General features: G+C 53.3%; 1 protein-coding gene across 1 annotated transcript; it reads right to left on the bottom strand.

Annotated features, from left to right (window-relative positions):
• Window positions 1-2,361: 2,361 nt before the first annotated feature.
• LOC134151835 (disintegrin and metalloproteinase domain-containing protein 32-like) lies at window positions 2,362-14,774 on the bottom strand. Its single transcript, XM_062596680.1, has 19 exons — window positions 14,715-14,774; window positions 14,459-14,520; window positions 13,987-14,065; window positions 13,350-13,426; window positions 13,052-13,229; window positions 12,278-12,343; window positions 11,931-12,002; window positions 11,628-11,794; window positions 11,437-11,518; window positions 10,704-10,840; window positions 10,205-10,385; window positions 9,131-9,220; window positions 7,663-7,861; window positions 6,383-6,488; window positions 5,784-5,967; window positions 5,440-5,520; window positions 4,724-4,832; window positions 4,033-4,186; window positions 2,362-2,587 (listed from the first exon to the last, which is right to left on the bottom strand). The coding sequence occupies exons 1-19, from the start codon at window positions 14,772-14,774 to the stop codon at window positions 2,581-2,583; spliced, it is 2,091 nt and encodes a 696-aa protein (XP_062452664.1). The 3' UTR covers window positions 2,362-2,580.
• Window positions 14,775-14,779: the final 5 nt, after the last annotated feature.

Raw genomic sequence — 14,779 nt, 5'->3', positions numbered from 1 at the left:
TAGAGTGGGGTGCAGCAGGGAGCAGAGTGTAGAAGAGAGTGGTCTAGAGTGGGGTGGAGATGCTGAGAGTAGCAGGAGGTGGCATGAGAGGGACGGGGTAGGGTGAGTGGTGTCTGGGTGCAGGGGCTGGGGTGGAGAGGAGAGGAGAGGAGAGGAGGTGAAAGGAGTGAAGTAGAGTAGAGTACAGTACAGTTCAGTTCTCTACTGGTAGATGGATAGAAAGAAAGAAAGAAAGAAAGACAGACTGGTAGATGACTAGATAGCTAGCTATATATAAGTAAGTAAGTAAGTCCTGCATGGTGTTGGCATGGGAAGAGGGGCAGCCTGCAGGAATGGGCAGTGCTGGCCAGGTCTGGCCTGGTAGAGTAGATTAGAGTGGAGGGCAGTGGTGTAGTGTGAAAGGGACTGAGGCAGAGAAGGGGGGAGTGGTGGGAAGTGGACTTGAGTCAGGTAGGTAGGTAGGTAGGTAGGTAGGTAGGTAGGTAGGTAGGTAGGTGGATGGGCTTGTGTGGCTGGAGGACTAGGGAGAGATAGAGAATGTCTCTGGGTGCTGCTGTGGGTGGGCCAGAAATATGTGTGGGTGGCAGTCAGGGAGTGAGTGACCAAGCAAGCAAGTCAGCCAGTCTGTTGTTGCTGGAGGTGGGCTGCAGCCTGGCTCTCCCTGTCCTGGAAGAGAGGCCCTGTGGAGAGGGAGTTGGAGATGAGATGATTGGTAGATGGATAACTAGCTAGCTAGCTATATATAAGTCCTGCGTGGTGTTGGCATGGGAAGAGGGGCAGCCTGCAGGAATAGGCAGTGCAGGCCGGGTCTGTAGGCTATGTGCCTTGGACAGGTCTATGTGGGTGAGTGCTGCAGAGGAAGAGGAGGTGGCGGCGGCGGCGGCGGCGGCGGCATGCTGGCTGAAGCAGCTCAGAGGTCCTGGGGAGCCTTGACAGGGAGGAGACAGGGAGAGTGGGTAAGTGGTACCTTAGTGGGGGGGTGTGCTGGAGGCCTGGGGGCATCCTGGCCAATGGGGCTCCTGGCCCCATCTCCATCAATGGAGACGGGGCCAACGATAGGCCTCTTGGCCCCGTCTCCCCTGATGGAGATGGGGCCTTGGAGGTGGTGGCCAGGTGTGGGGGGAGGAGAGCCCAGTGCTAGATGGGGCTGGGGGCCGATGGCCATGATTGGAGGCTTCCAGGGGGAGGCGGAGACAGGAAGTTCAAAACAGGGCATGCTCAAGCGACCGCAGGGAGCGCAGCGACCAAGGGACCAGCAAACACGGCAGTTAGCGAGGCAGTTCGCGGGAGCAGAGAGCGGGCCAGGGCCCACCACTCTGCCCAAGCACCAGCAGCCCTCCTGGGCTTGCCCTGGCCCCAGGGGCCCCTCTTCTCCTCCAGGTAAGGCTCCCTGGGCCAGGAGGCTGTCAGCCCCATCAGGGCTGGGGGCCTCCACTGCAAGCCCGAGGGCTCTGGCCTCAGCACCAAGGGGCTGTTGGGCCCAGCACTCTCCACAGCTAGGAGCCCTGCCTGGCTCTTCCCAGACCTCCACAACTGGGGGGGGGCCTGCAGAGACAGAGCAGCAGCCTGACTCACTACTAGGAGACATCAGCACACAAGCAAGGCCTATGTGTGGTGATGCCTCCTAGGGAGTCAGGCTGCTGCTCTGTCTCTGCAGGCCCCCCCCCAGTTGTGGAGGTCTGGGAAGAGCCAGGCAGGGCTCCTAGCTGTGGAGAGTGCTGGGCCCAACAGCCCCTTGGTGCTGAGGCCAGAGCCCTCGGGCTTGCAGTGGAGGCCCCCAGCCCTGATGGGGCTGACAGCCTCCTGGCCCAGGGAGCCTTACCTGGAGGAGAAGAGGGGCTGCTGGTGCTTGGGCAGAGTGGTGGGCCCTGGCCCCACGAACTGCCTCTGCCCATCACAGCTCCTGGGGGCAGGCTCTGATGACTAAGTCCTGCATATCTTCACTAGGAGCCTCCTCTGCCCATTAGAGGCTTCACCATCTAAGGTGTTGCTCCACTGTGACAGAGCAGACATAGGCTCAGCTGCCATCACAGCACACCTACGGGGACAGACCCACTCCCCTTCTCACCAAGCACAGTGCCTCACACATGTCCCTGCCAGTACTTACCCCCTGTTCAGCTTGGAGTGATGCTGCCACACACTTGTCTCCTTCTGGCTAGCTCTGCCCCAGACACCCCTGTTCAGGGCCACCAGAGCACAAGACCAGTGCTCTTCCCATCATATCCCCTCTGAAAGCACTGAGCTCTCCTAGACCATGTGCAGCAGACACCAGGAGGCTGTAGTCCATGCTGGTACCCGCAGGCTCTTCTGATGGCACACTCCAGAAGGATCACAGGACTCAGATGTCATTAACACCTTTTATTGAACCAAACACAAGCTATGGGCACTTACAGCAAGCTCTTCAGCAGACTGCCACAGTCCTCTGAGGTCACGTGGCTCTTAGCTTCCATGCCTCAGACCTGGCCCAGCAGGACACATCTCAAACACAGTGTGTCCCACTCACTCTCTTCCTTTTGGGAGCAATGCAGAAAACATCCAGGCTTCACGTGACCAATCACCTTGTGCAGCCCTGCTTCTTCATTACACGCTGCAGAAAAATACAAAGGCAAGACTCCTGTTAGCTGCCAGGCCCCTTCAGCACAGCCCCAACAGATCCTTCAACCCTGAGGACCCACTAAGGCTCCACTGCACATTGTGCACTCAGCAGCTGCCCTCCAGACACAAAGGGCCACCCTATAGCTGCACACACCTCACCTCATTCCCAGAAAGGGCTGGCACTGCCAGCTCTCCGTCTGCTTCACCCAGGTAAGTGTCCTGCTACTGGCCCCAGACACACAGCTGCTCCAGTGCCAGACCCACTCTAGCTATGGGCAGACTCCAGCCAGACACTTCTGCAAGGGTCGTTACTCCATACCTCAGGTCCTGGACTGCCTTTCCCACATCCAGCTAGCATGCAGCCTACCAAAAAAATCCCAGCGTGCTGGCACCCAGAGCCACAACACTCCTTCTCAGTCACCCCATGCACAGCCACAGCCCCGTCACCACTTCCCTGCCCTCTCCCATACCAAGTGCCAGTGCAAACTCCCGCTCCTCTGCAATGTGCAGCCACACATCGCTATGCTGATCGGGCAGCACGTACTGCTGGTCTGCTTTCCCTCTGCTGAGACAACGCTCTGGCCCTCCCGTAGCCCCACTTAATTGCTTACTCACTCAGACATCCCACCGTTCCAGATCCCTCTGCAAGCACCACTACTCCCAAAGAGCTGTAACATTTTCAGAACAGAGAACCACTCCACTATCGTCACCAGGGCTCCACGACCTTCTCCATCCTGCTACCTAGGCTACCTTCATACACACATCACAACACATTCCACAAACACCTCCCCCAAAGCAGTATCACAGCATGAAAACTGCCCCCTCAACCCCCCCCCCCCCCCAAATCTAAGTCTACCTAACTAACCACAAGGCCCTCTTTGGGCAGGCACCAGCTCAGGATGGGACGCACCATGAGCTGGGCAAAGCTATATAACACTGACTTCTTAGGAGGCTATGCTATTACAAATTGGACACATACCTTTGCTCATTGGCAGAATCGACCTCTACACACCTATAGTGCAAGGAGCAGAAGCATTCCTGTAAGTGTCACAGCCATAAAGCCCCAAATACTCCCTTTGGCGTGTTCCACCGCCCTTCTCAGCACCATCCATACTCTATGAGCACTGCTTGGCCTTCCCTACAGCTCTAGCCACCTAGTGCTGGGCATGCACTTGGTCAGCACCCTCTTCTGGGAGTCCCCTTTGCTATGCCCCAGCTACAGTGCCTATGCCTCTCACAGCACCCTCACTGCCTCAGATTTCCACACTGGCTCTCCCCTGCTCTCCCCTCCTCAATCTCCCCAACATAAAAAGCTACCTACACAGCATCCTCCTCCACACTGGACAGCCGGAGCCTCCTACGCACAGACACACTACCTGTGTCACACCCTTCCGTGAGCCAGGCTATTTACGAACCCTGTGTGATACACTTACTTACTCGTCTCGTGGCAACTCCTCTGGAGTGTGGCAGTCGCACCATTCGCTTCGCCTTATTACCAGTGCAGCAGCCCCGATGAGGATGGGCAGAAAGAGGCAGAAACTTATAAGGAGCCAGTTCCTCAGCACATTCTTGCTTGGGATGACTGCATCATCTAAATACAGGATAGAAATTACCTCCTTTACCACATAAAGCAGAGTTCTTGGAACAACAATGCTCATCTACATGGGCTGGCAAAGTAGCACAGCTGTACATCTCTCTGTCTCCCTCCCTCTCTCTCTTTGTGTGTGTGTATAAATATAATTGTATATATACATATTTTTACATATAGATATACATGTACACACATATACATGTGTGTGTATATACACACACAGGAACATGCAGACCTGTAGCTATGTGTCACACGAGGATACAGCCTCTACTTACTTCTTCAGACACCTGAGACAGACAGACACACACACACACACACACACACACTTGAGTGCTCATGGCTCTCCTGCAGCTGCTGCAGGCCCACTCCTTGGCTACAGGATCCTGTCACACTGACGGCCCCAAGATTTGCACTTGCATTTTTAACCCACACCTAATCCAGAGTACACACTGCTTTTCCCTCCCTTCACTCCAAGCAAAGTGCAGCTTCTTCCCAATAGAAAAAGAACCAACAGCAGTAGCCATCCTTGCTCCTTACCACCTCTGAACAGGCTCTCGGTGCTTCCTCCCATCGTGCTTGCCTTCTCTTGGCAGGTGGGTGGCTTCCAACCGGGATGGCAATGACAGTGCCCTTTGTTATTGCATACCTGAGTTTCAGGCAGGCAGAGAAATGCACAACAGTTAGCTATGAGAGGTCACCACCAGCTTTGCACATATTCTGATCGCTTGGCATAGACATCATGGCAAGCAGTGTGAGGCAAAGCTTTTGGATATGCAACTTGCCCGAGGTTCGCATGCACAGACACAAAGACCTATTTGTAGACAGGGCCCTTGGCCACCCAGTCCCGCGGCCACTTCCCATGATGGGAGAGTGGGAGTGAGTGAAAATGCTGAGATGCTATGACCAAGGTGATTTCACCCTGTCAAAGTCACAGACAGGTATACTCTCCCTGAGGGGGCATTGCCTTCTGTCCGTCTTTGGCATTTTGGCCTGGCCTCCAGAGAGACCGAGCTGCTTTCTAATTTGCGGGGGCAGAAAGCTGAGCCTGCTGGCCTGCCAGTTCTCCCACACTTATAAAGAGATTTTTTCTATAGCCACTACAAACACAGACTCAGGAAAGACACCGGGACTTCCCCTGCCAAGTGCCCACCTCCCCCACCTTCTCTCTCCAGACATGATATGCTGCTTTTGCGAGGGAGGGCTCGGGCAGTTCCCATGGTCCACAAACAGGAACACAACGCATCATTACTTACGCCGCGATTGTGGCATTTCGTCTTTATTTCACACTTGTAGTTCAAGACGGTAGCAGGCACACACTTCTGGTTCATGCAGATCTGGAACCCAAACACAGGCAAGTCCTGATCAGCAGACAGCGTGAGATAGTTATAAGCGCCAACTTGTTCTGGAGAGCCACAGAGCTTCTGGGAGCCCAGCCCAGAGTGGCAAGCTTTGATCCAGTCCCTGTCTGATGACAAGTCCACCCACACGACAATCCTCACTCGTTCAGAAGAGCGCCGATTGGAAATGTGGCTGCCCTCAGGGCTCGCACGCCACAACCATGGCAGAGCCCTCACCGGCATTTCTGATGAGCGCTCACCATGTGGTCATCGCAGACAGTGCCGTCGTTCACCAGCATCGGGTCCTTCTCCGTGGGAGACTTCATGTAGTCTAATGTCACACACAACGAATTCTGCACCCGTGCATAAATGACTGCTGCTTTCTCCTTAGTAAATGGCTTATGACCTGGATATTCACAAATGAGCTTCCCACATCGGAGATCCCTAGAAATGCATCAAGAGGCCATTCCTGAGGCCGCTGGTCCTCCCCAGAGCCCTTCCCATGCCTCACCTCATGACTTGCTGACACCAAGCAAGCTCATTCAGAGCAGCCCGCCATACAAACGCTCCCCAACACGAGGATTTCCTGCTCATGCTTCGGTCCCCTATAGGCCTCTCTCTCATGTCTGCCTCACAGCCCTTGCCTGGGACAGCTCAGCATGGTCACCTTCCATTCCCCTCCCAGCCGTCACCGGGCCAAACACACACAAGCAGAGAATCAACAGTTCCCACTCCTCTGCCACCAGGAGAGCACGCTTCGCTCCTCCTCAACCAAGCAGCACAGTTCAGAAAAGACCTCTGCTACAAAACTCTGTACAAAGTTTCCTGCTCCGTGGCAGACTGCTCCTTCATGACTTACTTCCATGCGCAACTCCGGTAACCACTCCCATCGGAGCCACAGTGTCCCATTCTGTCCCTTTGACCATTAATTTCTTCGTAACAGGCCAAGGGCCCATTTCTGGCACCTGTGAACACATGTTGTCACTTACGGTCTGTCCAAGGTTTCTCCATGCAAGCATGGCGAGCAATGACGTGGGCCACATGAGACACTGGCACCTCAGCCAGTCACTCTGTTCTCTCCCAAGCCTTTGGGAGCGTGGCTGTGTGCGAACCTGGAGATTACAGCTTTCACATCCCTGCTCAGTACAAACTGCTCCTATACATTATTCTGCTTCCTTCACAACCTCACTGGAGCATGCACAGAGGCTTCGCTGCAGTTCAGAAAAATCCAGGCTTCCCCCAACACAACTGTGAGGTTTTTTGGGACATTGCTAGGATTCTCATCTGAGAAAACAGGGCCATCTGCTCCCCATGCTCCTCGACATGGTTTTGCCTTGCCAGACAGAGAGACATGCACTGCCAGGCAGTCACAACCTGTGCATCTAAGCCAGGCATTTGTACTACATCCAGGTCTTTCCTTTACACAGTGCTCCCAACACCACCTGCACTATGAACAATTGCACGCACATTTCACCCTGTGCTTGCGAGGTGTACGCTCCTTATCAGACATTATTCCAGGTGCCTGGCACCCTGGTGACAGGGTCTTAAGCAAAACCAGACCACCAGCGTGGTCCTGTTGCTGTGGGTTGGCACCACTGAAAAGTGCTAAATCTCGCCCCAGACACAGTGCATCTCCCAGACCAGCAGTTTCTGGGAGGCGTTCCAAGTGAGAACGCGTGTACTGAGAGCCGGCTGTTGGTCACCCTCACCTGTCTTTGTAGGACGCTTTGGACCGACCGCTGAGCCGTGCCCCCCTCCTTCCCCACTGTGACCTGGCAAACCAGCACAGGAACTGCCACGAGCCACCGATTGCAAAGCCACAGCAGATGCTACCTTGCTTATAGGCTGCACGACATGCCCCCTACTATCTCTCTCTCAGTCACTCTTTTGGCCCTGGCAGCCTTCTTCACCTCCCCTTTTCTGTCACTCTCACTCTTTCCATCCACACTCCTCTTCGGACAGCCTTCACAACGCCTGCTTCCCTCCACGCCTCCTTTTCCTTCTTGCACAGGCATGGGTCAGGCTTCCATCACGACCAGGCTATCCCAAGGCAGTGATTTCATGCAAGACCTTGAGTGTGCACGAAAAGCACCCTCCCCACCCCAGGCTCATCCCCCCATGACCCTTTGTCACTGCTACCTTTCCCAAAGATCTTCTGACACTGCTTGTCGGCCATCTGGCAAACTCCTTTGTAACAAAAGGCGCTCCTCTTGTTGCAGGGGTGCCCGTCCATGACCCAGAAGTTCGGTGTGCACTGCCCAGAGGTACCGTTGCAATACTCTTTCAGTTCGCACTCATCCTCAGGGCTGGTTCTGCATAACGTACCTCTCTTCAGAAACTAGGGGAAAGAGAGAACAAGAGGAGCTACGCTTAGTACCAACACGCACAGGCAAAAGATTAAAACTTGTTACTAGGCAAAAAGCAAGTCCTGGCTTTCCAGATAAGCCTAGATTTAGGGAAAATCGCCAGTAATGTTTCCAAGTTCAGCACAAACCACACTGACCCCTCCAAAAGAATAACACTTGGATGTGATCTGTGACTTCTCTCATCCTGTTACCTTCGACCAGCTACACAGCATCAGGAGCACCACCTAACAAAGCCTTGATTCTTTTGTCAATAATTTCTCAAAGACATTGATACTCTTCAGCAAACTGTCTCACCTTCACACCTGCTGAATTATGGTGTTTCCACCATAGAATTCCCCGCTGGCTGAAATCCAAACTTTGGGGAAAGAGATTTCAGATATACCATGGTGTTTGATATTCTCAGGCATTACATCAGCCACCAGAAGAAAGATCTGCCACCTCTTCACAAACGCTATCACTGGCTGCCTTTCCATACACAGTTTAGAGTAGATACCTTCCAAAAAGCAGAATGGATCTCCCTGAGTGAGAAGAATATTGTCTCCACTCACTTCTGACACTACTGCTACTTGGCAAGACCAAAGGTGCACTCACTTAGGAGCCATGCCTCCGGTTGCAGTCCCCCAGGAATCTTACACATCAGAGGCCAGTTGGTATCTAGATACTCTGACATGACGCAAGGCTCTTGGTCAGCTTTCTGCTCCTTCGTCCCAGCCCTCCGGTCTGAAAGGCCCACAAGTCCCCCTCCCACCACACTGCCATCACACGGCCCTCAGCTGTGGCTTGATCCTTTCCAGGCAGCTCTGGACGCTTTCGGGGCCAGGCACACATTTTTTCGTGAGATGGCAGACCATCACTGAAAGGAGTCCAATGGCTTGGTATAGCCCATGTCACCCAGGTTGGAAGGCAAAACGGGGAAAATGCTGCAAGCCTTGTTTGTGGAGGGGTCTACTTGCTCTCCATCTGACTTACAGTACTTGGAAAGAGCACAAAATCTCTGCTCCCTACAAACACCATCCTGAGACACAGGTACTTTGTTGGCAATAGTGCTTCAGGCAACTTTGTTTACTACAATCTCTCAGACTCTTCTCATAAGAGTGGTACTTTTGGGTGGAAAGACAGCCACCATTTTACCTACCAAGTCCATTTTGTACATTCTTCCAGAGAGGTTTGCACGCTAGTGATGCCTGCCTGAGGACCATTTTCAGGGAATGAAAGGTGACTGTTCCCGAATTGCAGCTTACCTGGCATCTCCAGCAGCATGGTCCAGACAGGCATTCGACCCCTTTCTTAGTTTTGCATCCAACTGTACAGCACTGATCATGCTGACATTCCTTAAAGTTAACAGCAGAGATTACCTAACAGATTTAGCTTTACATTAGCTACCTATCCCTTCACAGATGAGGAGATAACAACAGAGGCAGCTTTGCCACTCTTCCCAGGAGCAACCAAAATCATGAGCATCCTCCTGAGGGGAGCCATGTCCAAGACATTCCTGCTGCCACCAACTGCCCATGCACGTGAGGGAGCTACAAAGCAGCTCCACTGGCAAGGCACCCTGGTCAGTCCTCACAACTGCACAGTACTTGAGGAAGATGTTCTCCTTGTTACAAGGCCACAGGGGAACCGCCTGGATGGCTGCAGTGGCTCGTGGAGGCAGAGAGCACTTGCAGATGTGCACACTAGGCTGCATCCAGGCTGTCACTACGAACAGAAAGGCAGCTACCAACAGAGCACTCGTCCAGCTCCATGCACAGCAAACTCCTCTGAAGCCCTCTTGTGGCACCCAGAGTACTGCTCCTAACTCCTGTTTTCTCTGTGGAATCTGCATTGGCTTATGAACTGTCAGCAAACCATAAGCTTTGCATAAGCGTGCCCCTGCTTTTTCCATCGCGGGTACTCACGCTGTTCCTCCTCACATACCTGCTCACCCATTTTATGTAGGCACCCCGTTGCCAAATGAGATCAGCAGTGTCAAAGTGGACTGCTCCCTTCAGCTTGTTTCCCTGAGGTGGGAAGGAGGGTGCAACTGGTCATTACCGCTAAAACTGTTACGAGCTCACACCATCCACCATTAGGAGCAATGCAAATAGATGTCCTCTTCGATGGCCACCTCACGCACAACTGCACCTGCGGCTGAGCGTCTGCAGAGCGCTCACGCTTGAGTAAGGTGCCGCGAGGCCCCTGGCTGGCCCTCTCTGCCCTGCACGCACATTGTGTAAGTACTGGAGCAGTTCACACCTCTCTCCTGAGTATTTCCTACCGCCTTAGACCAACAGCCTAATTATTTCTTTCTGTGCCCAGGCTTGACAACTAACCTCCGCTGAACCACAGTCACAAGCCTCTCCTGGCTCCACCACTTTATTGCCGCACACGGGAGCTTTATATGATATATCCATAATTGGCTTATTCCAAAGACATTGCCCTTCTCCAGTGGTGAGAAAATGCTGAAAGTCTCTTATGCTGCAGCTGCTGAAGGCTTTCGTACCAGTCGAGCGTCTGAAAGTCACAGAAAACCACTCCTGTAAAAACGACCTGCATTTTGGGGACTACATGTCCCCTTGTGCCCCCAGAAAGGGAGAGGCTTTCTGCTGGGGTCGCCAGCAGAAGCTGGCCACTATCCGGACCTGCTGGTCTCTGCACACTTCTGTACTTTTACCTGCTCTGCCACTTGCAGGCAGCGTTTCTGTGATGGTTACTCTATACTTCCACACACAACACTCAGCAGAAGCACATGCTTTCTGGCCCTATGTCACTCCCAGGGCCTTACACCTCACCAAACCACATGGGCAGCAAGAGTTGGGGAGAAAGTCTTACGCTGCATTGCTCTGCATTAGGCAGGTGGCTCCCGCGCAGTGGCAGCTCCTGGAATTGTCATAGCCTATTCCCAGGCTCAGCCCTAGCAGCTGTGCGAGGATCACCGAAAATGTCTCCAGCGTCATAGCTCTTCGGTACTACAATGGCACAGTGACAGACCTAAGACTTCTGTCACCTCCAGACACAGAGTTCTCCTTTTCTACTTTAGGGCTCTCAGGAGCTTAGCTGGCAATAAACAGGCCAGGTGGACAGAGCACGTGCCCTGCCATATCGGGATTTGTGCTCTTCACATCATGGGGGAAGAAACTAGAGAAACTGTGACTGCTTCTGACCCCGACCTCTGCTTGGACAACTCTGAGCAGAGGATCTAGCCGTGACGGCACTCGGCGGGAGCTGTGGGCAAACACCGCAGCAGGCCACGACACTTCAGAGTTCCTGCACAAATAGTCTCAGGCATGGCCCAGAGCAGGGGACCGCACATGACACGAGGCAGGCTCGTCTGCACTCCTCACTCACATTATCTCTGTTGTACAGCGCAGAGGTCACTCTGCATCTGCCCATCTTGCAATCACCCCCTCTGTTACTACCACGAAGGGCTGCACTGCCTCTGCTGCCAGGGGGTTCTTAGTCGTGAAGTTAGGTGTGGGGCTTACCTCTTTAGGCAAAAGTCAACACTTCACCTAAACCCAGAGTATGTTATGGGTTCAAAGAGACAGGTTCAACGGTACCATACCAAGGCAACCCCTCCAGCATAGTTCTTGAGGCACAGCCTTCTCGCAGAAGATGCCCCCACGTAACGGGGCTGCTCCCTGTAACTGCGGAACAAAACCAGCTCTGGGTCACACACAGGCTGCTGTACATTACATCGACAGCTTCCTGTCCCTTTCATCCCCGCACTGTCTAATAGAGCTGTGCTCCTCTTACACAAATAAGTATGTTATGTCCTGTAGCCGCAAGACACGATGCGTATTCTTCCACTGCAAAAACCTCTGCAGTAACTCCTCAGCATCTCCTGTGGTAGGGATTTTATTCTTTTCCGTCCAAAACTCCAGGGAAGTCAATACTATTGTGAGATTAAGGTGAGTGAACATCTGGAAACACAACGACAGAATTAATGTTCAGAGAATGCAGCTGCTCCTTAGCTTCCAGCTTGCTTTGCCTAGGTGGCCTGATCCATACCACTACAACACAGCACCTACATTCAGAACACAACCACAAGCAACTTACACTGTTCACATAGCTGAAAAGCTGCACTATCTTGTCAGTCACAGCATCCTTGTCTGCGCCCATGTAGTCATACTGAAACAAGCATAGGAGCACATCACTGTGAGGCAACAGCATTTGGCCCATAACACTGTCCTGATGAATCGCTCAGCATGCAGGGGAACTCTCTGTGAGTGCTGTTTATGGTCCCTGCTATGCCATATTCTTACCCATACCCAAGAGGAAGGGAGCTAGTTGCCATTTCGCAGAGGCTGTCAGGCCCTGTGCATCAATGTTGCCGGAAGCCACTGCACTGTTACACATTTTTACTAGAGAAAACAATTTACCATAGAGAGTGCAAAAAGACTCACCAAAGCCTTGTCCAAAATTGCATGCACTTCCAGATAACGAGGGGATCTAGTGACAGCGTGCTTATTCTTCAGGGGAAAAAAAACAATAAATCAAAAAAACCTCCATACACATTAGTGCACAACTTCTTCACTTTATAGCAACTCTGCAAAAGAGACACTTAGGTCTACTGTCAATTTACGCACTTCAAAACCAATTACATCTATATGACATACGGTCGTATAAGAAATGTTTCCATACAATAATCACAATGTGACACAATTGACCATGCAATCGGGCCACATCTGTAGCAACTGACATTCTGGCAAAGCCCCTGACCCACAAAAAAGGATGGTAATTTCTAACAGACCACAGAGACAGGCATTCCCTCTTTTCTACCACCACCACCTCTGGAAACTAGCTGCACAGAAGTAATGTGCGCCAGCCGACTGCCACATCAAGTGCTCTCCTAATACTTTACAATCCTGATGTTTCTGTACCACCTGCTAAGTTCCAGCAAAGGCTATATCCTTCCCTCCTCTCTCAAGAAGGTCTCTTCCACATAATTAGAAAGCACATAGAGTCCCTTAAACACCTAAACACATAAACACCTGATGTCCTGAATATCCCTAGGTGCTACACTAGCAGCTTTATTCAAATGTCCAGAAACAACACGCAACCTCACAATGTGAGGCATCCTTGGGCTAGGGATTTCCCAAGTCCACATCACTTCCTCATAAACCTGATGCCTGATTCCATAGAAAACAAAACGCAAAACTGCTACATGCTGAACTCACTCGCATTCCAGCATTCAGCTTCTGTGAAATCTCCTGAGGCTGGGCAAGGGAGCTGTTTTCTACAAAAAGCTGATTCTCTATATTTTCATTCCTCATTGGATAAATGAGATGCTGATATCCTGGTGCAGCGTCCAGAGGCTCGATTCCATAGGTGGCATTTGCTAGCTGCAGAATCCCACTGCAAAACAAAGGCACAAAGCGGCAGCAACAGCTCCTTCGCTGCCTTTGGACAACCACCACTGTCAACACACAGCACTCCGGCTAATGCTTGTCCCACACGCACAAGCAACAGATTTACCTCAGTCCAGAGCAGGTGCTAAGTGCCACGAGGGAACCCGGGAAACCTTCCACATAGCCTTCATAGAAGCAATCACGCTGAAAAGGACAAAGATCGATGGTGTAATGGCTGGTAACAGCCTTGGTTGCTGTGGCAGTGTGGCCCTGCACTAGGCATGTTTGAATGTCTTCCCTCACAGAACAGGCTGGCATACCAACCCAGCCGATTTCCAGACCTGGGCGAGCTCATCTCCAGAAATGACCACCTCCTACACTTGCCTTGCTATTGGGAGAATCACTGCTTGGATGGAAGCATCCATGAAACGTGAGCCCCATCTGCCCGGTAGTGAGCAGACAAGCCTGCTTTCACAGGCAGAGCATCCCAGACACGCTGCTGCAAGTGTCAGCCAGGCAGAGCAGTATCAACCACTTCTGCATTTGAACACTACTGCTTTCGTTACCTGAAATTCTCAGGGCAAGTTTTGGTTCCCTTGAGAAAGTTCCTGCTAGTGAAGTGTCAGAGATGAATACAAAGTGTGTAGACTATTCCAACAGAAGCCAATCTTAGTTTTTAACAAGTACGGTTTTTCAGAAGCACTACTTAAATCACCTGTTTTCTCTGACTAATGAAGGTACAGCAGACAGTAAACAGTTATTACCTTGATACGCACAAGTTCGGACTTCACAATCCCCCCTCGGCCATCAGTATAAATCCTGAGATCGTTGGGCAAAAACACTCTACCCACAAAAGAGACAAACTTTGAATTCTGATGTTACCCCTGCACGTTGCGGATGCTGCAAGAGGCAGCTACACTTCTTTTTTCTAGAGCAATGACTCTGCGCTCTTCCTCCAGCCTCCTGCGCCCCTCGGGGATCACTATGCGCACCCTGTCCCCCGCAGCTCCTGCCTCCCCGGCCCCCCAGAAGCCTTCCCTAGGGCAGCCCCCGGGTCACGCAGCTGCGAGCCTGAAGGAACCCTTCGACGCACTGCGAAGCACGGCAGCGCCTGCCCTCACGCTACGCACGCCCCGCGCCCCGTGCAGCTGGGCTCGACCCTGTCCCCGTCCCGTCCCCATTAGGTGAGGGGCCGCACAGCCCCCTCCCGGCCTGCCCCACCGAGGCCTCACTTACTGCTGCCGCAGGAGGATGGTGCGGGGGGTCCCCTCGATGGGGACGACGTAGGCCCGGGCGCGCTGCCGCGGGGAGCACGGAGAGCAGCGTCAGCGGCGGCCCGGCCGGCCCGGCGCAGCGGGGAGCGGGGAGCAGCGCCGAGCGCCGGGCCTACCTGCGGGGCGCCGCGGGGCGCCGCCACCTGCCGCGGCACCGCCACGTGCGCCGGGAGCCGCGCCGCCGCGCCGCGGGGCAGGCCGCGCAGCCCGGCCCCCGCCCCGGCCGCCTGCACGGCCAGCAGCCACAGCCAGAGCCGCGGCCGCAGCGCCGCCCGCATGGCCC

Source organism: Rhea pennata, chromosome 28, assembly GCF_028389875.1.
Source record: "Rhea pennata isolate bPtePen1 chromosome 28, bPtePen1.pri, whole genome shotgun sequence".
Classification (NCBI taxonomy): Eukaryota; Metazoa; Chordata; class Aves; order Rheiformes; family Rheidae; genus Rhea; species Rhea pennata.
The sequence above is the reverse complement of the archived record's forward strand: the minus strand, read 5'-3'. Positions and strand labels throughout refer to the sequence as shown.